At 42.6% G+C, this 27,054-nt stretch overlaps 1 protein-coding gene across 1 annotated transcript in view; it reads right to left on the minus strand.

Moving 5' to 3' along the window:
• The window catches only part of RTF1 (RTF1 homolog, Paf1/RNA polymerase II complex component), a 497,066-nt gene that overhangs the window by 254,780 nt on the left and 215,232 nt on the right, over window positions 1-27,054 (minus strand). Inside the window, exons 9-10 of the mRNA XM_073608860.1 lie at window positions 23,124-23,206; window positions 22,907-22,994 (exon numbers count right to left, since the gene is read on the minus strand). Coding sequence (XP_073464961.1) covers window positions 22,907-22,994; window positions 23,124-23,206 — 171 coding nt within the window. The remainder of the gene's footprint in view (window positions 1-22,906; window positions 22,995-23,123; window positions 23,207-27,054) is intronic.

Consider the following 27,054-nt stretch of genomic DNA (forward strand, 5'->3'; position numbering starts at 1 on the left):
GGCTGTCACTCACAGCAAGGGGGGGCATTTGACAAAGTGTTTATCAGTTTGTCAAGATTTTTCTCACTGAATAATAAAAGAGGATTGCTCAGAGATGGATTAACTCTGTGTGGCAAGACTGGGCTCAAACGATAGGAAATCTTATACTCTACAGTATGATGATAAAAAAAAAAAATAAAAAAAAAATTATTCGGGTTTACATCCACTTTAAGTCTGAATTTGTATAGTGCCCATTTCTCAAATCACCTTTCAGGACAACCTTGGAGAAAGCACAGCTCCGCCTACTACACAGGAAACACATGCAGCTTTTAAACCCCCTCCTCTTCCACCATGGCCTTAGTTATTGTGTGTCCTCCGCCATGGTGGAAACATGTGCTGGAACCAGGGAGCTGCGCTCTGTCCAGGGTTGAAGGGGGTTAGGCTTACCGTTTTCTTTCCTTGTGACCATTCCAGCACCCCCAGTACGGATGGGGGGTGTTCCGAAGTCCCCGGTCTCTCCATCCCAGGGGAGGTTTGGGCCCGCAGGTGGCGCGGTGTCTGAGTGCCCAGAGTCCACTCGGATGGCTCTGGTAGCTGGGCGGGTGCCTCTGCCGGTCAGCGGCGTGTCCTGCATGTCGGGTCCTGGCCAGCAAGTGACGTCATGTCCGGTGACGCGGCTTCCTGGGGTGGGGTGGCGCCTGTGGTTCCAAGCGCCTGGAACACAGACCACGAGGCGGGTCTGTCGACCGATGTTTCCGACCCTTGCTGTTGACGCAAGAACCGGGAAAATTTAAAAACCTGATTGTTTTTGTCATTTCTGCTGAGTTCTCTGCTAGGATGGAAGAGAGACCGACAGCCACGGTGGACACAGGCGCCCCAAGCACCGGTCAGGCCCAGGTAAGAGGGGTAACAGTGGTGCCTTTGATTTTGATCCATATGGGCTTGTGATTTGCTGTTACTTCCTCCCTGCGGGAGCCTGTGGCTGAATGGTCAGAGGATACTCTTGGACCCTGCAGCGTGCACTGGGTGCCTTCCTGTTTACACTGCTCGGGTTTTGTTTTCCTTTTGGCTTGGTGGTGGTTTAGCTGAGCACTAGTAGTAACTGTTGCTAGGGGCCCTAGGTAAAGTAGAATTTTTTTCTTGTTACAGGAAAAAGCGTTCGGAAAGTCTAAACATACAAATCCACCAAGTCAAAAGGAAATGTCCTTCTTGCAAAAACCCCCTTAGAGATTCAGAAGGCAATGTGCAGATGCTGTATTAAGGACCTGGTTGAGGAAAAAACGTCCCAGCAATACAAGGACTTATTCTCTTTGGTACGGGAACTTACGAACACGCTGAGTTCTGTCAAGTCTATGTTGGTACAGAACCCAGCAGCTCAGGTTGAGCCCCAGCATCCACCACCTAGTCCAAGGGCATCTTCTTCCAGACCATTGGAGGCTGAGGACTCAGGTGATGAAGGGAGAAGTACTCTCCCCTCTCTCAGGGATTCACATGAGGAGGAAGAGGAAGACGATGGCCGAGCTTCTCGATACAAGCTATCTTTGGAGGAAGTGGATGACCTCTTGAGAGCAATCTATACTACCCTCGAAATCCAGGAGGAGAAGGTGCAATTGTCAGTCCACGACAAAATGTACCAGAGACTGAAGGACACTAAACACAGTGTGTTTCCAGTCCATAGGGTTCTGTCAGAGACAGTTAAGAAAGAATGGAAGGAGCCTGAGAATGGTCGTTCTTTTCTAAGACCCTTAGGCGAAGGTTTCCCTTCGAAGATAAGGAGTCTGAGGTTTGGAATAAGAAACCGCAGGTAGATGCCGCCTTTTCACAGGTTTCCCGATGCACAGACCTCGCTTTTGAGGACATGGGGGTGCTGAAGGATGCGATGGATAAAAGGGCAGATTCCCTCCTGAAAAAAGCCTGGGATTCCACGTCAGTCAGCCTCAAACCTGCTATGGCTTCCACGGTTGTGGCAAGGAACCTGGAATGCTGGGTGGAGAAGCTGAAAAGCCATGTTGAAGCGGAAGATCGCAGAAAGATCTGTTGGAGTCCTTTCCTTTAATATTAAAAGCAGTAAAGTATATGGCTGATGCATCTGCTGAATCAGTTAAATTGGCAGCAAGGTCTTCAGTACTGGTAAATTCAGCCAGACGTGCGTTCTGGCTGAAGACCTGGTCTGGCGACACAGCTTCCAAGGGTTACCTTTTTCGGGTGACCTGCTTTTTGGTCCAGACCTTGAAACGATCTTGGACAGGACAGCCGACAAGAAAAAGGCTTTCCCTTCCAAGAACAAACAGCCAATTAAAAGGCGTTTGTGCTGTTCAACAGCCCTATAAAAATAGGGAAGACCATAAGAGCCGCTGGGTCTCCCAAAGGGGTAAGGGAAGGGGAGGAGTTCTTTTCAGATCTCCCCCAGACCAGCCCCCCAAAAGCAAGTGGCAGTCTTACCCCAGAAAGGGGGAAGATTGTCCGATTTTCACCTACAGTGGAACAAGACATCTCCAAGTCTGTTCGTAAAAAGCGTCATAACTCAGGAGTACAGTCTAGAATTCTCAGAGCCACCCCGAGCAGATTCTATGTTACACTCCTACCAAGAAATCGAGAAAAAGCTTCTGCAATGATGAGCCTGCTGCAGGATCTGATTCAACAAGAAGTGATTATCCAGGTTCCAAAAAGTCAGGAGGGCCGAGGCTTCTACTCCCATATCTTCCTGGTGAAGAAGCCATCGGGGAAGTATCGATTGATTCTGAACTTAGAGAACTTGAGCAAATCAATTTGAAATATAAACAAAGAAAGAATTTCTCCTGCGCTGGTGAAGGCGTTGCTAGTATAGAGTGGTAGTACTTTCAAAGGGAGGGAATTAAAAGATGATCTTGCGTGCCCCGCTGCCTAAGCTGACCAGGGGTGGTCCGAAGAGAGCCAGGTGAAGGAAAGAGGTGGAAGGCGCGTGATCTGATTTGATCAAATTGATAATTTATATTCAGAAACAAATAAATGCATATAAAAAGTAGCTACGTATTCATAAAAACAGGGTTACAAAATATACACATTAAAATTTTAGAAATTGGACATGCCCATGCAAGTGCAAGTGCTAAAAGGTGGCTGACACGTTTCGAAGGGTTCCCTCTTCATCAGAGTCTTGAAGAACAACAGGAGAAGTCTGTACAATATGGTACACAAACATAAAAGAGTGTGGCTAGTTGGGAGGTATATCACATGGTAAGTGATGGATTCTCCTTAGCTTTAAAGCTGTCCATATCCCAGCGCTCTATATAACGTAGAGAAATGTGGTTTGTATGTTTTTTTATATAATATATATATGTCTGTCAGTTGTACCTGCATCCGAGTGTGTAAAGATGTTGCAGCCTGCATGCATCAATTCCAGAACAGGAGGCAGTTGCTTCAGTGTGGGTTCTATATACCTCTTATCAGAGGAGTTGCCTTGTGCTGTGCAAAGGATTGTAGCTGTCTCCAACTGTGTGAGACAACATTGCAGGATGGACACAATTTTTTCAATCACAAAATTACTGACTCCAGACGGTTTCTTGGCATCCCTAGATCTAAAGGGATGCTTATCTACATGTCCCAATAAATCAAGCTTCTCAATGCTTTGTACATCTGGCCCTAGATCTGGAGACCTCAGTCTAGCACCTCCAATTCAGAGCTCTGCCGTTCAGACTTTAATTCTCCCCCAGAATCGTCACAAAAATAATGGCGGAAGCTCTGAAACCTCTGAAGTTGAGAGGGGTTTCAGTTGTCCACTATCTGGACGACTTGTTCTTCGTAGACTCCATAGAACAGGTCTTGACAGATCTCCAGGTGTCTCAGGCTCACCTCAGGAACTTAGGGTGGCTCCTAAATCTGGAAAAGTCAAATCTGGAACCCTCACAGAAGATGAAGTTTCTGGGTTGTATAATAAACTCGGTACTTCAAAAAGTTTTTCTGCCACATGAAAAAAGGGAGAAGATCCAATCAGCAGTTAAATAGGTTCAGAACAGCCTCTCAGTGTCAGCCAGATCAGCTATGGCGGTCTTAGGCCTTCTGACGGCATCAATTCCTGCCATTCAGTGGACCAGATTGCATTCCAGACCCCTCCAAATATATATCTTACGCAGTTGGTCACACCAAGAGCCGCTAGAGAAACAGATAAAACTTACCTCAAATGTAAGGAGGGCGCTCTGGTGGTGGAGGAATCCATCCAACCTGATAAAAGGTCTTTCTTGGGTCTTTTACCCTGGACAAGCATCTAACGACTGAAGCAAGTTCTTGGGGCTGGGGAGCCCACCTGGACGGTCAGACATCTCAGGGGGTCTGGTCCAAAACCAAAGCCCGACAGTCCTCAAACCAGCGGGAGCTGAGGGTAATCTTTCTTGGTCTCCTAGCTTTTCAACATGTAGTAAGGGCACATCATGTTCAGGTTCTTTCAGACAATACAACCACAGTGGCATATATACTGAAACAATAATGAACCAGGAGCAGAGGACCCCTAGAGTTGGGCAGTCAACTACTTACATGGGCAGAACAGAATGTGGCCTAGTTGTCAGCAGTCCATCTGAAGGGATCTTGGAATCTACTAGCAGATCTACTAAGCAGAAGGAGGCTGGTGGAAGCAGAGTGGAGTCTGAACCAAGAAGTTTTCTTGATGGTCTCTGAAGCTTGGGGGCAACCTCAAATAGATCTGTTTGCCAGCCAACAAAACTCCAAGGTACACAAGTTCTCTCTCCATCGAGAAGATCAAACAGTAGGCATGGATGCGTTCGCCCATCCGTGGCATTACCAACTGTGCTACGCTTCCCCTCCACCCCAATTTCCCTTGATACCACTGGTCCTAAAGAAATTCAGAGTAGAAAAGACCAATCTGATCTTGGTCACTCCCTTCTGGCCAAAAAGGCCTTGGTTTGCTACTCTACTAAATCTGGCCACAGAACCTCCATGGAAGCTGCCATCCAGAAAGGACATACTAACGCAGGGGTCAGTGAACCATCCAGAAGCAGACCGTCTACATTTAACTGCTTGGTTTCTGAGGAAGACCTTCTGAAAGCCAAGGGGCTGTCTGATAAATTGGTAAAGACCTTACTTTCCAGTAGAAAATAGGTCACTCAAGGTTATATATCTGAAGGTCTGGAAAAAATTTGATTCCTTGTGTGCTTCCAAGGGCCTCCAGGTCAAATGTTTAGTGTCAGTTTTAGAATTTCTCCAAGAAGGGACTGGCAGTCAGCACCCTGAAAACCCAGGTGGCAGCTTTATCAGTTTTTCTTGAGAGAACTTTATCCAGGGAAGTCTTAATTCAAAGATTTTTTAGGGCACTTGCAGGTGATAGGCCTGTAGCCTTCAAAGTTTTTCCCAGTTGGGATTTATCTGTTTTACAGGGGTCTCACAGGAGCTCCGTTTGAACCCTTGCAGGAAGCATCCTTACAGAACTTGGTACTTAATACAATTTTTCTGGTGGCTATCACCTCAGCAAGAAGAGTCAGCGAGCTCCAGGCTCTGGCAGTCACAGAACCTTTTCTGAAAGTCTTTTCAGAAAGAGTTATTCTTCAAACAGACCCAGCGTTTCTACCCAAGGTTTCTTTAACCTTTCACGGCTCACAGGAAATCGTCCTGCCCACTTTCTCTTCAACTCCTACCAATCCAGGAGAGGAAGCCTTTCACACACTGGACGCGAGGAGACGTTTGTTACATTTTCTTACAATAACTAAAGGAATTCGGAAAGTCAAATGCTCTCTGATTTTCTCAGGCTCACGCAAAGGAGAGAAAGCCTTCAAAAGTACGCTGGGCAGATGGCTTAGATTGGCAATCACAAAAGCCTACAAGGCTAAAGGAGAAATACCTCCCTCAGGTATTGCTGCTCATTCTATGAGGTCAATGGCAATTTCCTGGGTGAAAGGGCCAGTGCTACGCCTGAACAGATTTGCAAGGCTGCCACTTGGGCCAACTACTCGACATTTCTCTGACACTATAGGTTGGACTTACTGTCCGCCGCAGATCAAGCCTTCAGCAGGAAGGTACTGCAGGCAGTAGTCCCACCCTAGGGTAAGTTTCTCGGTTATCCTCTCCAAGGTTGTCCTGAAAGGCGATTTGAGAAAAACTTAGACTTACCGGTGACGGTATTTCTAAGAGCCTTTCAGGACAACTGCTACTTTACTCCCTTGGTTTATCTTAGAAGTGGTTTTAAGTGTCTATCATGGTTGTTGTGTGTTTTTTGTGCTTTGTTTTCCAGTTTGTCGGAGACCACAATAACAGAGGCCATGGTGGAAGAGGAGGGATTTAAAAGCTGCATGTGTTTCCTGTGTAGTAGGGGGAGCTGCACTCTTTTCAAGGTTGTCCTGAAAGGCTCTTAGAAATACCGTCACTGGTAAGTCTAAGTCTTTCGCACTTTCAAGTCCAGCCTTCTGCACTATGTTTGTATACAGAGAGTTCACATCAATAGTAACTAAAAAAATCCTCATCTGTATATGCTTAATCTCTGAAATTAGTTGTTTACGGTCTCTCTGATACAATTTTCCTTTAGATACTAGCGGTTGTATATATTCGTCCAAGTATTTACCCAATCTAGAAAAAATACCGCTTTATACCGCTTATAAAGCAGTCTTTCTGGTGGTTTTTCTTGATTCTTGTGGACCTTGGGTAGGTAATATAGGACTGTTTGATTCCTCAGGTACCAAATATTTAGCCACCTTTTTATTCAAAATGCCCTCATTATCCCCTTTGTTCACATAGGCTTTTCATTTTTTCTCATATTTCTTTCTTGGGTTATGGTTTAGCCTTTTATATATGTCCTCTTAAGAAAGCCGTCATTTTATTCTCCTAATCGAATTTGTTCAATATCACAAGTCTTCCACCTTTATCGGCTGATTGAATAATCACTTTTTTTCTTTTCTATGTTCCGGATAGTATTCCAAACATCATTCTCTTTGGAATTCTACATTTCTAGTTCCTTAACATCCTCCTCTACCATTTTCTTAAATATTTCTAGACTATGTAAATCAATATAGACCTCAAACTTAGTTTTTGTCTGGGGCACACTCAAAACCCAGATTTAGAATTCTCATTTCATCCCGATTAAAATTGAAAATCCCTGCTTCTAATACTCTTTTTCATAATACCCCCTCGTTTGCCCCATTCCGTTTCCTTCTTCCCATCCATGGTGTCTGGGTGATATTTCCGGTCTGTTCCTCCAGTTGCGCACCAACCCCCCCCCCCCCCCGTTGTTCCCATGCAACTGTGTTTTGTAATGGAATCTCTGGGGCGGCCGTGTATTCTGCCATCCTTGATTTCTTGGGGGTTCCCACCCTTGGCATGGCCCGGGTGGCCCATACCCCCCCACAGTTCCTGGGTGGTCTTCCTATGTCCCCTGGGTAAAAAAAATCCCCTCTGGGCTTGTCTGGGTGTCGTCCGAGTGGGAGGTCCTACCACAGTCAATTCCTCATCTGCTTCATTGCCATCCATGGAAGTTTCTGTAGAAATGTTAGTCATTATAGCATCAGATGTCTCTTCTGGTCCGTATTCATCATCTGCCTGCCAGCTGTATACTTGCTGGTTCTTGTAGTCCAAAACATCTCTCCAAAATATTTTTTAAGTTGAATTTCCTTTTATCTCTAAACCCCTTCTTGGTCTTTTTTTTTTCATTATACTCCCTGGTGTCTCCATAGAGTATTCATTTATCCTTTATTTGCTGGATAAGATTTTCGGTTTTTAATTTAAACTGCCTCCTTTTAACAATCATCTCCAGGAGCTCTGTTTCTTTCTGGTTGAAAAATTTGTACAGATCCTCCATAGGATTTTTCTCAGAGATACTGTCATTGGGGGGATATATATACCACACCTCAACTTCCTAGGTGCTATTTTTTCTGATATACATCCCAAGGGTGGCTATATCCCACCAGACTCTTAATTGCTTCTCCAGGTTATGTTTTAATTGTTTGAACAAGCTTTCCATATCCGTTAAGATAGTCAACCACGTTCTTGATTAAAAATCTCTACAAGATCAACTGTTCTATTGCTCATAGAGTTAAATATGTCCATTGCTGCAGAAACTAAAAGGACACTAAAAAATGAGAACATAAAAAAAAAAGAGGGGGTTGTACCACGCTATGGACTAATTAACTTGATAATGAAGTATGACAAGCTGCTGCCGTTTTATGGTATAGATTTAGTAAAAGGACACTGGCGTGGAGATAAAAAAAAGATAAGAGTTTCTCAGAATGAAACTACATGATCTATACTTTGAATTCTCTCCAGCCAGAAGGTTTAAATATTGATATAGACCTTAACTGTTTTCTATCAAATCTGTTATCTATTTACCTTTTTAATAATATTCTGTATATACACTGTTCTCTTTACAATAATCATAATATACTATTAATTTTATTCAGACCTCATTTCTAATAGCTCTCAGATTTCAATTTTTTCATATAGCTTTAACATATGTTGATTTAATTATAGTCCTTATCTCCCTTTTATACTAGCCCTTATTCTTTATACTAACATTTTGAGCGCTAGAGATCCATTTCTCCTTTTTAACCAATTAATTGTACCATCATTATATGTGTTGGTTTTCTTATAGTCCCTATTCCTGTTTTAATTTAAAAAAAATTAGTATAGCAACATATTTTATTAATATATTTGATTATTTGGCTAACAAAAATAAGACTTTATTTTCCCTTATTGGCCATATTAACATTTATCTCATATAAAAAAATTAAAATAACTTTTAGGCAAATCTAAAATGATATCTTGTCCCTTTAATTCTTTGCCCCTATTATACGGATAGAGAATATATATATATATATAGATAGATAGATAGATAGATAGATAGATAGATAGATAGATAGATAGACACAAGAGATATATATATATATATATATATAGATATAGATATATATATATATATATATCTATATCTATATAGATATATATATATATATATATATATATAGAGATACAAGATTATATATATATCTATCTATATCTATAGATATATTTCCTTATATATATTTCCTTTCTCGAACATCACGGGACACAGAGCCACAGTAATAACTGATGGGTTATGTAGGTACCATTAGGTATTGGACAATGGTCACAGGGATACCACAGTTTTTACGCCAGTGTCTTAGGTGTTGGACATGTAAAGATGTCCTGTGCTGAAGATCAAAAGGGAATATCCTGATATCCTATACTGGGGCAAGCCAGGCGAACCGGATCCATTCAAAGTGTCTTTTCATGGCCGAATTGGATTGTACCCGGGCCTCGTGTCCGAAGAAACGAGAGTTTTACCTGTAACGCTTTTCTTTTTAGAGAGCTGGACCCCGCATATCAGAAAAGGGTCTTTAACACCTTATTTCTGGCTGGGTGCTTTACAGGGCCAGAACTGCAGGATCCCCCTATTCGTAGGGGGCCCCAGTCTGACTGTTTTTTTAAACGGAGCCCACCGTTAGAGGTGAAGATTGGGTCTGTATATACAGAATCCTGCGGCTGGATAAGGTAAGAGGAGATTCCACAGAATTTTGAATTCTAGTAGGTTTCTCCTTTAAGGTAAATGCATGCTATGCCTATTCTGACCACCGGGGGCTGCCAAGAGCACATATCATCTCATGCTGATTTCTGTCTCAGCGTTCGAAGCTGCACAAGCTCCTCCGACCGGCTCCAGGTAGGATGGGAGGTTTTCTCCTCTGGGATATTCCCCCCAGGCTAGGGGGAGGCCGCAGGTGGGCTATAAGGCGGTTTTTACACCGCACTGTCGCCAGGCCGCCATTGCACGTGCAGGCTCCATCTCTGCCAGCCTCTCTGGCGTCAGCCCACTGGAGGGGCGACAGCACAGCGTCAGCATGCTCAGACGCCCACATTGCCAGAAACAGGGCTATTTAAAGCACACTTTACAGGTGCTCTGAGCCTTTGGAGGGGCACAGAGCTGACAGTCGCATGTAAGGTGGGACACAGGCATTCTCCTAGGCTGCATTTACTAAAGTAACACCAGACTGGGCATTTGGTAGCAAGGCTTTTGCCAGACTACATCGCTCAGCAGTGCAGTCAGTGTTCATTTTGGATACCTCCACCTTGTTGCTTTGCACTATGGGAAGAAGAGGTTCCAATAACCCCAGAACCAGAGACACTAGGGGATCTCGGTCGGGTTCTGAGGACCCCCTGTCTGCAGCATCCTCCCCCCCTGAGGGGCCAGGGATGGATAGCCAGGGAGAGCCGTTGGGGTCAGGGGCTACACCTGCTTCAGCCCCTGTATACATTACACAAGAGGTTTTTTCCTCAGCCATTACTGGTTTAGAGGAAAGATTAATGGCCGTGATTACATCTTCACTCAGTGGAAGAAAGCGCACTAGGCCTTCCTCTGCTCCCCAAGACCCTCAGACAGAGGAGCTCTGGGATAAAGGAGAAGAATCCCTTTCAGAGGATCGGGATGGGACGGATGATTCCTCTTCTGAGGAATCAGGTGGAGAGGGACCCTCTTCAGCTTCCCAAGAGGAAAAAGTCTTAGTACAGATCCTTACTGGATTGGTCCGCTCCACATTTAAGTTGCCCATATCTGAATCAGTTAAGGAATTATCTTCTTCTTTGGGGTCGCTGAAACCTTCTCAAACAGCACACGCTTTTCCTGTTCATAATTTACTTGAAAAGCTCCTTTATTCTGAGTGGGATCACCCAGATAAACCTTTTCTCCTGCCGAAAAAGTTTTCAATACTTTATCCTATGGAAGAAAAATTTATTAAGATGTGGGGGATACCACCATTGATGCGGCCATTTCCTCTATAAATAGTAGTCTGACTTGTCCTGTAGACAATGCTCAGATGCTCAAAGATCCTGTGGATAAAAAGATGGAATCCTTATTGAAGGATGTTTTTTCCTTAGCAGGATCAGTGGCTCAAACTGCAGTAGCAGCGATTGGAGTCTGTCAATACTTAAGAGACCATGTTAAGCAGGTCATCAAAGTTCTACCTGAACAGCAGGCCCAGGGGTTCGCTAACCTTCCAGCGGCCTTATGTTATGTTGTTGACGCCATCAGAGATTCTATCATGCAAACCTCTCGGCTTTCACCTGGGTTGGTGCATATGCGTAGAATCTTATGGTTGAAGAGTTGGTCAGCCGAAGCACCATGTAAGAAGCTGTTGGCTGGGTTTCCTTTTCGTGGTGCAAGGTTGTTTGGAGAAGACTTGGATAACTATAACAAGAGAATCTCCTGTGGGAAAAGCACTCTCTTACCGGTTAAGAAGAGTAAGCGTCCCTCTTTCAAACTGACTCTTTCCCCAGCGCCAGGGGCATCTGCCTCCAGGCATTCACGACGGCCTCCTCCGTCTGGGTCAAGAAACAAGAGTCAACCCCAGGGACAAAAGAAGTCCTGGGGGAAGAAGTCTACTAGACAAGACACTAAGGCCACTTTATGAAGGGGTACCCCTGCTCGCTCGAGTGGGGGGAAGACTGCTACAGTTCTCAAAGCTCTGGCAGGAGGACTTCCAGGACAGATGGGTAATCTCCACTGTAACCTTAGGGTACAAGCTGGAGTTCCAAGAATTTCCCTCTCTTCGCTTCCTCAGATCAAGTGTCCCCAGAGATCCAGAGAAGAAGCAGTCGCTCCTTCTAGCGTTAGGGCGACTTTTGTCGCAAGAGGTCATTATGGTGGTTCCCACAAAGGATCAAGGATTGGGCTTCTATTCCAACCTTTTTACGGTCCAAAAACGAAATGGGGACGTCAGACCCATTCTGGATTTAAGAGATCTGAATCGAGTCCTAAGGATTCAGTCCTTCCGCATGGAATCAATGCGGAGAGTAGTCTCCATTCTGCAGGGAGGAGAATTTTTGGCATCGATAGACATCAGAGATGCATATCTACATGTGCCCATTTTTCCTGCTCATCAGAAGTTTCTGCGCTTCGAGATAGAAGGGCGCCATTTTCAGTTTGTGGCTCTGCCCTTTGGGATAGCCACTGCACCTTCAGTGTTCACAAAGGACTTGAATCCTCCTCTGGCCAGATTAAGGGCTCAGGGTATAACTGTCATAGCATACCTAGACGACCTGCTCTTGATAGACCAGTCGGTAGCCTCCTTGAACGGGAACTTGAGGACCACGGTCAAGTATCTGGAACACCTAGGTTGGATCCTCAACCTAGAAAAGTCTTTCCTAAAACCAGTAAGAAGACTGAAGTATTTGGGTCTGATCATAGATACAGACCTGGAGAAAGTATTTCTTCCTCAGGCAAAGATTACTGCTTTAAGGGAGCCGATTCTGACAGTCAGGATCAAGAAGGGTCCTTCTGTCCGCCTTTGTATGAGGCTGCTAGGAAAGATGGTGTCTTCATTTGAAGCAGTTCCCTATGCTCAGTTTCATTCAAGACTGCTGCAACACAGTATTCTGTCGGCCTGGAACAAGAAGGTTCAGGCGTTAGACTTCCCGATGCACCTGTATCATGCGGTGCGTCAGAGCCTCAATTGGTGGCTAATACCTGAAAACCTGCAGAAGGGGAAATCCTTTCTACCGGTTACCTGGACGGTGGTAACAACAGATGCCAGTCTGTCAGGTTGGGGAGCAGTTCTGGAACAGTCTGCGATCCAGGGGCTATGGTCCAAGACCGAGAGGACCTTACCCATCAACATTCTGGAGATTCGGGCGGTATATCTAGCCCTAAAGGCCTGGACTATCAGGCTACAGGGTTGCCCGGTCAGGATTCAGTCCAACAATGCCACAGCAGTGGCTTATGTCAATCATCAGGGAGGGACCCGGAGCCGAGCTGCTCAAAAAGAGGTGAACCAGATCCTAGTCTGGGAAGAGATGCATGTGCCATGCATATCGGCAGTTTTCATTCCAGTGATAGAGAACTGGCAGGCGGACTATCTAAGTCGCCAGCAGTTATTCCCAGGGGAATGGTCTCTGCATCCTGATGTCTTTTGGGCCATATGCAAAAGATGGGGGGTTCCAGATGTAGATCTCTTTGCATCCCGATTCAAGAAAAAGATAGACAGATTTGTGGCAAGGACAAGGGATCCTCTTGCATGCGGGACGGATGCGTTGGCGATTCCGTGGCATCGGTTCTCACTGATTTATGCATTCCTGCCTATTCTGCTACTGCCACGACTCCTTCGCAGGATCAGGCAAGAAAGGAGGTCAGTACTTCTGGTGGCCTCTGCTTGGCCCAGAAGGACTTGGTAAGCAGAAATAGTAAGGACGACGGTGGGTTCCCCGTGGACCCTACCAGCACGCCCAGACCTGTTATCTCAGGGTCCAGTGTTCCATCCAGCCTTATAAATGCTAAATTTGACGGTTTGGCTATTGAGACCCACATTCTGAAGAGTCGTGGGCTTTCGGGTTCTGTGATATCTACCTTGATCAATGCAAGGAAGCCAGCTTCCAGAATGATTTATCATAGAGTCTGGAAAGCTTATGTATCCTGGTGTGAATCCAGGGGTTGGCATCCCAGAAAATATGTCATAGGCAGAATTCTTGATTTTCTACAATTAGGATTAGAGATGAAGCTGGCCTTGAGTACCATCAAGGGCCAGGTCTCGGCCTTATCAGCATTGTTTCAACGGCCACTTGCTTCGCATTCTTTGATCCGAAACTTTATGCAGAGGGTGATGCGTCTTAATCCTCCGGTTAAGGCGCCCCTAAACCCCTGGGACTTGAACTTGGTTCTGTCGGTGTTACAGAAACAGCCTTTTGAACCAATACGTCAAGATTCCTTTGGTCTTGCTGACAAGGAAGCTAATTTTTCTGGTAGCCATCTCTTCTGCTAGAAGAGTATCAGACTTAGCAGCTCTTTCCTATAAAGAGCCTTATTTGATTATACACAAGGATAGAGTGGTATTGTGCCCTCATCCTAGTTTCTTACCGAAGGTGGTTTCAGATTTTCATTTAAACCAAGACATTGTTCTGCCTTCCTTTTTCCAGATCCCTGTTCTCCGGAAGAGAGGTCACTACATTCTTAGGTTTTGACTGCTCTGACTACATCCAATCTGGGAGCAACTGCTCAAATTCGCAAAACGGATGTTTTGTTCGTGCTGCCAGAAGGTCCCAATAGAGGACAGGCAGCGCCAAAGCTACCATTTCTAAATGGATTCGACAATTGATTATTCAGGCTTACGGTTTGAAACAGAAGATTCCTCCGTTTCAGATCAGGGCACATTCCACAAGGGCTATTAGTGCTTCTTGGGCAGTGCATCACCAGGCCTCTATGGCTCAAATCTGCAAGGCCGCAACCTGGTCTTCAGTCCATACATTCACCAGATTTTATCAGGTGGATGTGGGAAGGCATGAGGATATCGCCTTTGGGCGTAGTGTGCTGAAGGCAGCGGTACAAGGTCCTCAGGTCTGATTGCACCCTACTTGGTTGCGATTCCCCCCTCAGTTGGCATTGCTTTGGGACATCCCATCAGTTATTACTGTGGCTCTGTGTCCCGTGATGTTCGAGAAAGAAAATAGGATTTTTTATAAAAGCTTACCTGTAAAATCCTTTTCTTTCGATGGACATCAGGGGACACAGAGGTCCCGCCCCTCTTCTAATACACTTATATTGCTTTGCTACAAAACTGAGGTATCCCTGTAAGGGGAGGGATTACATAGGGGGTTGAACTTCCTGCTTAGGGTGTGACCAGTGTCCAATACCTAATGGTACCTACATAACCCATCAGTTATTACTGTGGCTCTGTGTCCCGTGATGTCCATTGAAAGAAAAGGATTTTACAGGTAAGCTGTTATAAAAAATCCTATTAGATATAGATAGAATATATATATATATAGATTAGATTATATATATATATATATATATATATATATATATATATATATATATATATATAATATATATATATATATAGAGAGAGAGAGAGAGAGAGAGAGAGAGAGAGAGAGAGAGAGAGAGAGAGAGAGAGAGAGAGAGAGAGAGAGAGAGAGAGAGAGAGAGAGAGAGAGAGAGAGAGAGAGAGAGAGAGAGAGAGAGAGAGAGAGAGAGAGAGAGAGAGAGAGAGAGAGATTATATCTATATCGATATCTATATATATCTCTACTACATGAGCTTGTTCGATGAATTTTTTTTCCATTGCTAACTTGAGGCTCTCATTCTATCTTGAGGTCCAATAATTGTATACAGAGAATTAACATCAGACATAGCTAATATGCAAAGTCCTTCTATCTTTATTTCTTCTAACAAATGGATCAGATGCTTTGTATCCCTCAAACATGTTTTAGTTTTTTGAGCTAGAGGCTGCAAATAAGGGCCATACTGGCTTCTACTGAATGGATCCCATTTACAATGGGACTTCCTGGTGGGTTAATATTATCTTTATGCATTTTTGGGACTGTATAGATGACAGGAATCCTGCAGGTGTCCAGAACACGACATCTTCCTTCTTTTCTAATTAAAATTTCTCTTCCCTTGCTCTTATTCACTCATTTTTCCAGATCTTTCTTGTATGTTCTTGCGGTATTGCTTTTCAGTGGTAAGTATGTTTCTGTATCTTCTTCTGTCTATCCAAATCAGCTTTATAAGCCTTCTGTTTGGATAATAATCCCTCCGCCTTTGTCAGCAAGTCTGATTTTTCTGTTTTCCAGATGCTTGATTCCCATTTCAATATGCTTGGCTTCTCGTTTCCTTAATTCCATTTTTTGTATATCCTGCATAACAAGTCTTTTAAATACTTCTATATGTCCGTTATCGCTGATAGGAGGGTTAAACAGGGATTTATTTCTAAGTGCTGAAATTCATTATCGGTTGGCATCACCATCCTTCTCTTTTGTTGGCTGAGATAATAATAAATGTTAAGTGCTCTCATATTTTTGTAAATCTAAACATCAAACTTCCTAGTGGGTGCATGTTTTAATCCTTTATCTAGAACTATTGTTTCTTCTGTAGTAAGTTGTACCTCAGTTAAGTTAAAAATCTCCTCAATTGCTCTTTCATTGATTTCTTGTGCCCTGCTCTGCACCCCCTCTTCCTGGGGGATTTCTTCTTCCCCAATTGTCTACAATCATTCATCTGGGGGTTCTTTCCTATCTTTATTTCTGTAAAAAAAAATGTCTGGGGGTTCAGTTTACATCTCATTCATCCTTCAAGCCACACCCAAACAACTCAATGTACAGATGATTCATTGATGACATGATAGACTGTAATTGAGATGAGAGCACACCACTCCCGTTTCTCAATAGTCCAAATCAAAATGATGGGAATATTACCTTTTCATGGGAGCAGAACGCAAAGCAGATATGTTTCTTAGATTTATCTAGATCTGTGAATAATAAATCGTTCAAGAGTCCAAAACATACTTTAACCGCTTGCCGACCGCCTCAGGCAGATATACTGCTGCAGAATGGCAAGTACAGGCAAACTAACGTACCTGTACGTTGCCCTTTAAGAGGTGGCCTGCAGGCGCGCGCGCCGACGGCAAGCTCCGCGAGTCGGGTCGCAAGTCCCGCGGACTTGATGTCCACGGGGATACCCGAGATCGTCTCACGGAGAGGAAGAACGGGGAGATGCTAATGTAAACAAACATCTCCCCGTTCTGCCTAGTGACAATGTCACTGATCTCTGCTCCCTGTGATCAGGAGCAGAGATCAGTGCAGTGTCACACGTAGCCACCACCCCCACAGTTAGAATCACTCCCCAGGACACACTTAACCCCTACACTGCCACCTAGTGGTTAACCCCTTCACTGCCAGTGTCATTCACACAGGAATCACTGCATTTGTATAGCACTGATTGTTGTATAAATGACAATGGTCCTAAAAATGTGTAAAAAATGTCTGATGTGTCCGCCATAATGTCGCAGTCACGATAAAAATTGCTAATCGCCGCCATTACTAGTAAAAAAAAAAAATAAATAAAATTATTAATAAAAATGTCATAAAACTATCCCCTATTTTGTAAACACTATAACTTTTGCGCAAACCAATCAACAAATGCTTATTGCAATTTTTGTACCAAAAATATGTAGAAGAATACGTATCGGCCTAAACTGAGGGAAAAAAAAAAATGTTCTTTTTTATATATTTGTGGGGGATATTTATTATAGCTAAATGTAAAAAATAATGTGTTTTTTTTTCAAAATTGTCACTCATTTTTGATTATAGCGCAAAAAATAAAAAATGGCAGAGATGATCAAATACCACCAAAAGAAAGCTCTATTTGTGGGAAAAAAAGGACATCAATTTTGTTTGGGAGCCACGTCGCACGACCTCGCAATTGTCAGTTAAAGTGACGCAGTGCCGAATCGCAAAAAGCACTCTGGTCTTTGGCCAGCAAAATGGTCTGGGGCTTATTAAGTGGTTAAAAGAGTATACAGGAATGGCTACATACTAACAGTTGGCATTATACCCTGTGGCTATTAAATGTTCCAAAAGGCCAAAATTATGAGGCTGAAAAGAAACTGTACGGAGGAAAATGACTTCAGGAGAACAGGCAACTAGAATTGGCCAGAGGTTCGTGCAAAAGGGGCATCCGGAAACCTTTATTGAACAGGTTGAAGTAGTAGATCAAATGGATAGACAAGACCTAATAAAGGATAAATCGATAGGCTGGATACATATCAAGATAATATTACAATTATTGTGAATTATGGAGCACAGCATAAAAAGATAGAAAAATTATTTAAAAAACATTAGTGCATCTTGACAGCAGACAAGCATTTAAAACAAGTGTTACCAGTACAGCCAAAATTTACATACAGATGAGCTCCCATACTATGAGACAAAATTGCAAAATGTATGTAGACCCACCTACAAATCAGAACCTAATTTTTCTTTTTTTTTTACTGAAATTTTTTTTCTCCCCTGGAAGCAGTGTTGTACATGGGTTAAAAACCAACAAAAAAAAAATTATTATAAGTAGCACATTTACAGCTACGACAGAAAATGGATACCAAATCAAGGATTGCATAACATGCAGAACAGGAGTAGTATACACCCTAAAATGCCCATGTCAAACCAATATATTGGATGTACAAAACAACCAATGTGGAAAGCAATTAGGAAACATACGCAGCATTATTAAAGGTTATCCTAAACATAGCATCTCCAAACACTATGCAACCTATCATAAAGATCCTTATTCTGATTTTTTGGGGGACTATAAAGACATCACCCCCATTGGAAGGGAAGCAATAAAATCATCACTCTTCGCCAACGGGAAGCTTATTGGATACATGAGATGCAGCCCCTGCACCCGTCAGGCCATAAAATTGAATTTGACGTAAACCACTTTATTAGGAATTTAATACTTTAGGATATATATATATATATTTTTTTTACTCTTCCACCCCCCCCCCATTTTTTATTATTAATTAGCCGCTGCAATTAGTGATTTATGGTGAATAATTTTTGGGTTGTACATACACTTAGGTTCATATATATTTAGACACAGGCACACTTTTCATACTTTTGGCTCCAGAATAAAGTTAAGACAAAACAATCTAAATGAATTTGAAGTGCAGACTGAGCTTTAATTCAAGGGGTTGAACATAAATATCAAGTACAAATTTTAGGAACTGCAATCATTTGTATACACAGTCCACCCAGTTTCAGGGGCTCAAATATAATTGGACAAATATAATCATAAATAAAATGTTCATTTTTAATATTTTGTTGGAAATCCTTTACTGGCAATAACTGTCTGAATTCTGGAACCCATGTACATTACCAAAGACCGGATTTCCTCCTTTCTGATGCTTTTCGAGGCTCTAACTGCAGCTGTCTTCAGTTGTTCCCTGTGGGTCTGTCTGCCTTTAGTTTTGCCTTCAGCAAGTGAAATGCTTGCTCAATTGGGTTGAGCTCAGGTGATTGACTCGGCTATTGCAGAATATTCCACTTTTCCTTGAAAAGCTCCTGGGGTTGCTTTTGCAGCGTGTTTTGGATCAATGTCTATCTGCACTGTGAAGCACCATCCAATCAACTTTGCTGCATTTGGCTAAAAGTATATCTCTAAACATTGAAGAATTCATCCGTCTGCTTTTGTCTTCTGTCACATCATCAATAAACACCAATAACAGTGCCACTGGAAGCCATGCATGCCCATGCCATCACACTGCCTTCACCATGTTTTACAGATTACATTGTGTGCTTTGGATCATGAGCTGTTCCAAGCCTTCTCCACACATTTCTTCCCTTCATTGAGGTACAGATTAATCTTAGTTTTATCCGTCCAAAGAATGCTTTTCTAGAACTGGTTTGGCATTTTTAAATGTTTTTTGGTAAAGTCTAATCCAGTTTTTCTATTCTTCAGGCCTATGAATGGTTTGCACCTTGTGGTTCGCTCTTGTGAAGTCTTCTCTTGATTGTAGACTTTGACAACGATACACCCACCTCCTGTAGAGAATCCTTAACTTGTCTGGATGTTGTGAACGTTTTTCTTTTTTTTACCATAGAGAGGATCCTGCGATCATCCACCACTGTTGTCTTCCATGGACGTCCAGGCCTTTTGAGGTTGCTGAGCTCACCAGTGTGTTCTTCTTTCCTCAGAATGTACCAAACTGTTGATTTGGCCACTCCTAATGTTGCTATCTCTGATGGATTTGTTTTGTTTTTGAAGCCTTAAAATGGCCTGTTTCACTTGCATGGATAGCTCCTTTGAACACATGATGTAGGTTCACAGCAATATATTACAAATGCAAATACCACCAAATACCAAATCAGCTCCAGACCCTTTACCTGCTTAATTGATGAAGAAATAACAAAAGGAGTAGCCCACACCTGGCCATGAAACAGCTTTTGATTCAATTGTCCAATTACTTTTGGTCCCTTGAAAAAGGGGAATGGCTATTAAGAGCTGTAATTCCTAAACCCCACCTTCAATTTGAATGTACATACCCTCAAATGAAACCTGAGAGCGTGCACTTTCAGCCCATATCCATTATATAACTATAGCTTGAATATGTTTTGGTAAATACCTGAATAAAAACTAAAATTGTGCCGTGTCCAAATATATACAGTATAGCTTGCGAAACGCGTCAAGTACCCAAGATGTACATGTGTACATGTATTGTATTGAACATATTTATGGACACAGTTGACCGACTTTGGGGTCCCGTATCTCGGGGCCACTTGGTGCTACGAACCCCAAATTTGGTGTGCAAACCTAATGGAACTAGCACTATAACATATACAAAGCTGGAGTTCCTAGCAGCAAGTGGCCCCGAGGTACAGGGGCCCAAATGTCGGTTTGGAAAATGTAATTCTCTGCTGCAGAAAAGTGCTTAATATGTTGTAGTGCTAGTTCCACTGGGTTTGCACACCAAATTTGGGGCCCCGTATTTTGGGGCCACTTAGTGCTAGGAACCCCAGCTTTGGATATGTTGTAGTGCTCCACTAGCTTTGCACATCAAATGGCCCCGAGATACAGGGCCCCAAAGTTGGTTCGGAAAATGTCATTCTCTGCTGCAGAAAAGTGCTTGACATTTTCCGAACTGACTACATTATTCACACACACCCATTTTAATTAATCTTATCCATTTAGGGGTTTACCAATTTTACTTTTACTATATTCATATATTTATTTATAATACTAATAACTACAGCTTTTTATTTTTGATCACCAGTATAATACAGCCGGTTAGCATTTTTTAATGTTCACCTATATATTTATATTCAGTTAGTTTGATATTATTTACTTTTTGGGGATTGCAAGTGTCCATAGGTTTCAGTGGGATTATCGATCGTTAAGTCTTATAACTTTTAGGAGATTTACATACCATATTGTTTATAACTAGTCAGTTATTTGTCCGCAATTTGGCCATTTTCTCGAAGCACCATTTGTAGATCCAGTATGAGCGGTGGATTGCCACTTTGTCGTACTGCGCATGCGCAGACGTCCGAGTTAGTGCGCATGCGTGAACCAGATCGCCATACGGTCATCATCACCGCTTCCTAGAAAATTATCCCACCACAGTCGCTCGGCTTTTCTCCAGATGAAGCCATATGCGTTAGTGGCATAGAGGTTGAGCCTAGCGGCGGAAGTCACTTCTTGGATTATGTGAGACCTTGCTGGATTTTATTACGTTATTAAGCTAATAAATTTGAGCGCATTTTATGAAGTTGGGGTTATGCATTTGTTAGGTTGATTAACCCAGGTACTGCATTGGAGGCTGTCTTTTCTTTTGTTGTGTATGAGCTGCAAATGAGCAGTGTGGCGATATCCTTAAAGAGGAATGGTATTGCTCTGAGAGGGACCTGAGGACCATTATTTGGTGTATGGGGATTGATCTCTTTTTATGCATTATTGACCCTGTGTGGGGTCTAAGATGAAGGTGAGCATGCATTTCACCTGGTGAATGGAGTACTGGCTGTCGAAACACTTTGTGTTAATTTGGTAAGCACCTTATGGATTTGAGACTGTAGTGTGCACATTTTTATGAAGAATCACTTTTAGAGCACAATCCAAGTGGACTTTTTTGGGATTTTGCACATTTTATTCACTTTTTTCTTATCGATTGCATTTGCACTTCAATTAATTTTGCTATGAAATGTGTATCATTTTTATCTATCTATTTCTATCTGTTTCTATATAGTCAATTTTTGAAATATGTAGGCAGTGCCATCACATAATTGATGTACTTTTCGATATAACAGTTCCCCAATCTTTAAACACTTACCTGGGCCCCCTCTTGACCCAGCACTGCTTGTCTGCAGCAGATCTTCTCCCCCTCTCTCCCCTCACAGGAGAAAAGCCTTCAAGGATGGAGAAGGGCCAACTAATGCTGTGTGTCACACGTGCAACCCCCATAGCAAGTGCCCATAAACAAAAAACTTCCACCTGCTGTCTTCTCAAAGCAAGTGCCTTGCTATGGTGGCAATAAGAAGACTAGAGCCCCAGAGGGGGGCCCCAGAAGAGGTACAGGGATGCTCTGTGCAAAACTACTGCACAAAGCAGGCAAGTATAACATGTTTATTATTTTAAGAGGAAAAAAAAGCAGCTTTACAACTGCTTTAATAAAGGAAGAACCAAAAGCTCTAGACTAGACTTCAACATTTTTAGCATTGGGAAAACCTTGATATAACTTTTTGGCTTTAGGGGACCCATGCTAATTGCTACATTTACAGCTCACAGTACATTAGTGTGATGGTTAGTGGGAAGGACCCCCTTACAGATAGCCAAAAACATCATTGGTATCTGTGGTTACTCATCTAAGAAGAAATCACTTATTGCTCAAGGAACACCTAGCAACCTCTGTTGAAACCCTAGGGTTCCATAGCAACCTGGTTGAGAAACCCTGCTCCAGACCATAGAATCGAATGACAACTTGTCTAATCCACCTAGCAAGCAGAAGTGTGAACTTTAGGGTACAACGCTCTCTCTGCGCTTAGTACCAAAGCAGAGTGTAAAAATTAGGTTGTAGGTGTGATATTAACCTGGAAAAAGACAATGTGGTCGAGAAAAAAAATAAAGCAACAGAAAGAAGACAGCATTTCTTCTATTTACTGTCCAAAAAAACACAGTAAATCACATACATCACTAACAGCTAGAGCTATTAGGTTTGTATAATGGGCAGTCTAAATTGTCCAGGAGATGGAACTTATTACCATTCAAAAATCTGCATGGATGGATGTAAATGTGTGATCACTTTGAATAAGTCCAGCATGTTACATTCTGAATAGATTACACAAAGGTACAGCAATTATCAAGAATCCACATCTCAAAACTCAAGACGAGCAGTATTATCAAAACCACAAAAAAAAAAAAAAGAAGACAGATTTGGGTAAGATTAGAGACTTGAGCCCCCAACTTTAAGTATATACTGCACATTGTGAGGAGTTTGATTGTTGTCAATGATCTGAAGACTAGCATAAGAAAAATCTTCACTCTGGCACTAAAGTAAAGGGAGATTTAAAAAAAAAAAAAAAAAAACAGACTTCTCTAAGGCTTGGGAATGAAAGTGTTTGGGTACTCACGAGTACTGTGAAAAGGAAGACTGATGTGGATACTTTATTACTTTATCAAAAATATACTTACAGCTTCTTTCCATTTCATGAACTCGCTCTCTGTAAATTCTTGATTTGAGACAAACTCCAAGCGAAACACCCTCTGGTCACTACCATGTCTGCAGCAAAACAACTGCATGTTATTGTGCACCAACAAGCCTTATATAGCAAAAGTGATTATCTGCAGAACATTACGCAAGACAGTGTTAAAAACAAAAAAAAATTGTGAAAAACAAAATGCGGGTTACCTTAACTGAAGGCCTTTATTTGTTCTTGTACTACCCAGTTGATAAACTTTTCCTGTTTCTACAACACCAGTGATCTCTGCTACCTGCAAAGGAAAAGGAGAAAGTCATGAACATTTTAACAGATCCATAGTAAAGCAGAGAAAAATATATTCAATATAAAATATATCTTAAGATAAAATTGCATGAAATGCAGAAGGGTTTACCCCCTTCGTGAACAGGCCATTTTTTGCTATTCAGCACAAAATGTGTGCTTAATTTATACAATTTTTTCACACAAATAGAGATTACTTTTGGTGATATCACTATTTTTTTATATAATAAAAAGGACTAAAAATTATACTGGAATTTATGCAGCTTTTAACCACTTGCTGCCCGCAGTATATTTAATATAAGGACTCATAGCGGCTTTCTGGTTCAGGGATTTGCACGCATTTGAAACTCTCTGATCGCTGTGTGCCTTGGACACAGTGAATCATGGATCATGCTAAAGGGCAAATCACAGCTGTCACAATGTAAATAAACAAACAAAAGGTCCTTTGCTGGTTATCGGCTCTCCTTTCCTCACACAAACACCATGTGTAAGGAAAGGAGACACAATATGTTCTGTATCTGAGTCTGTTTACACACAAAGATTCTAACAGTGCCACATGCAAGTGCAGCCTCGCCAGTGCCACGACGAGCAATGCCAGTGCCTGAGGTGCCATGCCAGTGCCCTGATGATGCATGCCAGTGCAGCCTCGCCAGTGCCCTGATGATACATGCCAGTGCAGCCTCGCCAGTGCTCCAATGAGCCTTGCCAGCGCCCCGATGAGCCATGTCAGTGCAGCCTCGCCAATGCTCTGATCAGCCACACGAGAGCATCTTGATCAAGTGTCCTGATCAGGTAAGCCAGTGCAGCCACACCAGTGCATCCTCATAAGTGTCCTGATCAAGCACCTTGTGTAAAAAATAAAATAATTTCATTTTCAGTCCACATTACAAAAAATTGCATGTGCAAAATATTCATTATGCCTCACAGAAAATGTTGGGGTGTTTTCTTTCAAAAATGCAGTAATTTTGTGAGCGTTTCCATGGGCCTAGTGCTCAAAGGTCTTCAAAAATTTCATAGTCAGGAAATTAGATGTGTATATTATGCTCCTTGGATTACCAACCCTTCTATGCATCTAGGCTGTGAAAAAATCTCACACATATGGAATCCCCTTTATTCAGTAGGGTAGCAGAATGTGTTTTGCGGTGCAACTGCAAGTATGCCTATATATTGTAAGCAAAATAACAAGTTAAAATTACAATTTTGTGAAAAAAATACAAATTTGATTTAATTTCATTATTTACCAAATAACGAGGAAAAAAATTACAACTTTAAAAAGTTCACCATGCCTCTTATTAAACACCTGGAGTAGTCAACTTTCCAACTAGGGGTCACTTGGGGGGTATTTTTACTGTCGTAGCATTTTATGGCCTTACGAAATTACATTTCTCTTGCGCAAGTTAAGCTCCGAAGGTGCTTATTGGATTTTTTTCCCCCATAGGTGGCTAGGCCCACAAAGTGTCTCACATGTGGTATTCCCATATTTAGGAGAACTGTGTTTTGGGGTGTAATGCACGTATATCCATGACGTGTGTGAGATATCTCAGAAAAGTAACACCTTTGTGTGTGTATATATATATATATATATATATATATATATATATATATATATATATATATATATATATATATATATATATATATATATATATATATATATATATATATATATATATATATATACATACATATATATATATATATACATACACACACACACACACAGTGGGGCAAAAAAGTATTTAGTCAGCCACCAATTATGCAAGTTCTCCCACTTAAAAAGATGAGAGGCCTGTAATTACCATAGGTATACCTCAACTATGAGACACAAAATGTGTAAACAGATCCAGACAATCACATTGTCTGATTTTTGAAAGATTTTATTTGCAAATTATGGTGGAAAATAAGTACCGTATATACTCGTGTATAAGTCAAATTTTTCAGCCCCTTATTTGGGACTGAAAGTGCCCCCCTCGACTTATACATGAGTCACCGCCGTCTGACTACATGATCAGTGTGTCATGTAGGCAGACGGCGGCCAGCGTGTGCTGTATACCACTTGGCAGCAGCTCTCACAGTTCAAAAGCCGCGCCTCCTCGTCTGTGATAGGCAGTCAGTGTACAGCCTATCACGGACCTTCTCTCATCATCGTCCGTGGTATGAGGATGAGAGCATGTCCTTGATAGGCTGACCGCTGGGAAATTGAGTTTTCTGCCTATCATGGACGACGAGGAGGCACGGCTTTTGAACAGTGAATGGCCACCGAATAGGAATAGCACACGCTGATAGGTGCAGAGCGGCACACGGAGGCATGCACAGGACACAGGTAGGATGCACACAGACACATACACAGAACCATATACACATGACACATGCACACATACACAGGACACAGGTACATATACACATGACACATGCACATATACACAGGTAGAGGACATATACACAGGACACAGGACACATGACAAGTGCACAGGACACATGCACAGGACACAGGGAGGTATACAGCTGCAGATGGGCATTGTTGACCGTCTTTTTCCACTTACAGTAGCTGCTGCATTTCTCACCCTCGTCTTATACTCGGGTCAATAATTTTTGACCATTTTTTGGTGGTAAATTAGGGCCTCGACTTATACTCGAGTATATACGGTATTTGGTCAATATCAAAAGTTCATCTCAATACTTTGTTATATATTCTTTGTTGGCAATGACAGAGGTCAAACATTTTCTGTAAGTCTTCACAAGGTTGTCACACACTGTTGCTGGTATGTTGGCCCATTCCTCCATGCAGATCTCCTCTAGAGCAGTGATGTTTTGGGGCTGTCGCTGGGCAACACGGACTTTCAACTCCCTTCAAAGGTTTTCTATGGGGTTGAGATCTGGAGACTGGCTAGGCCACTCCAGGAATTGAAATGCTTCTTACGAAGCCACGCCTTCGTTGCCTGGGCGGTGTGCTTGGGATCATTGTCATGCTGGAAGAGCCAGCCATGTTTCATCTTCAATGCTCTTGATGATGGGAGGAGGTTTGCACTCAAAATCTCACGATACATGGTCCAATTCATTCTTTCATGTACACGGATCAGTCGTCCTGTTCCCCTTGCAGAGCAACAGCCCCAAAGCATGATGTTGGCACCCCCATGCTTCACAGTAGGTATGGTGTTCTTTGGTTGCAACTCCGCATTCTCTCTCTCCTCCAAACACAACGAGTTATGTTTCTACCGAACAGTTCTACTTTGGTTACATCTGACCATAGGACATTCTCCCAATCCTCTTCTGGATCATCCAAATGCTTTCTAGAAAACCTCAGACGGGCCCGGACATGTACTGGCTTAAGCAGGGGGACACGTCTGGCACTGCAGGATCAGAGTCCCTGGTGGCGTAGTGTTTTACTGATAGTAGCCTTTGTTACGTTGGTCCCAGCTCTCTGCAGGTCATTTACTAGGTCCCCCCCGTGTGGTTCTGGGAATTTTGCTCACCGTTCTTGTGATCATTTTGACCCCATGGGGTGAGATCTTGCGTGGAGCCCCAGATCGAGGGAGATCATCAGTGGTCTTGTATGTCTTCCATTTTCTAATTATTGCTCCCACAGTTGATTTCTTCACACCAAGCTGCTTGCCTATTGCAGATTAAGTCTCCCCAGCCTGGTGCAGGTCTACAATTTTGTTTCTGGTGTCCTACCACAGCTCTTTGGTCTTCACCATAGTGGAGTTTGAGTGTGACTGTTTGAGGTTGTGGACAGGTGTCTTTTATACTGATAACAAGTTCAAACAGGTGCCATTAATACAGGTAATGGGTGGAGGACAGAGAAGCCTCTCAAAGAAGAAGATACAGGTCTGTGAGAGC

Source organism: Aquarana catesbeiana, linkage group LG13, assembly GCF_042186555.1.
Source record: "Aquarana catesbeiana isolate 2022-GZ linkage group LG13, ASM4218655v1, whole genome shotgun sequence".
NCBI classification, from domain to species: domain Eukaryota; kingdom Metazoa; phylum Chordata; class Amphibia; order Anura; family Ranidae; genus Aquarana; species Aquarana catesbeiana.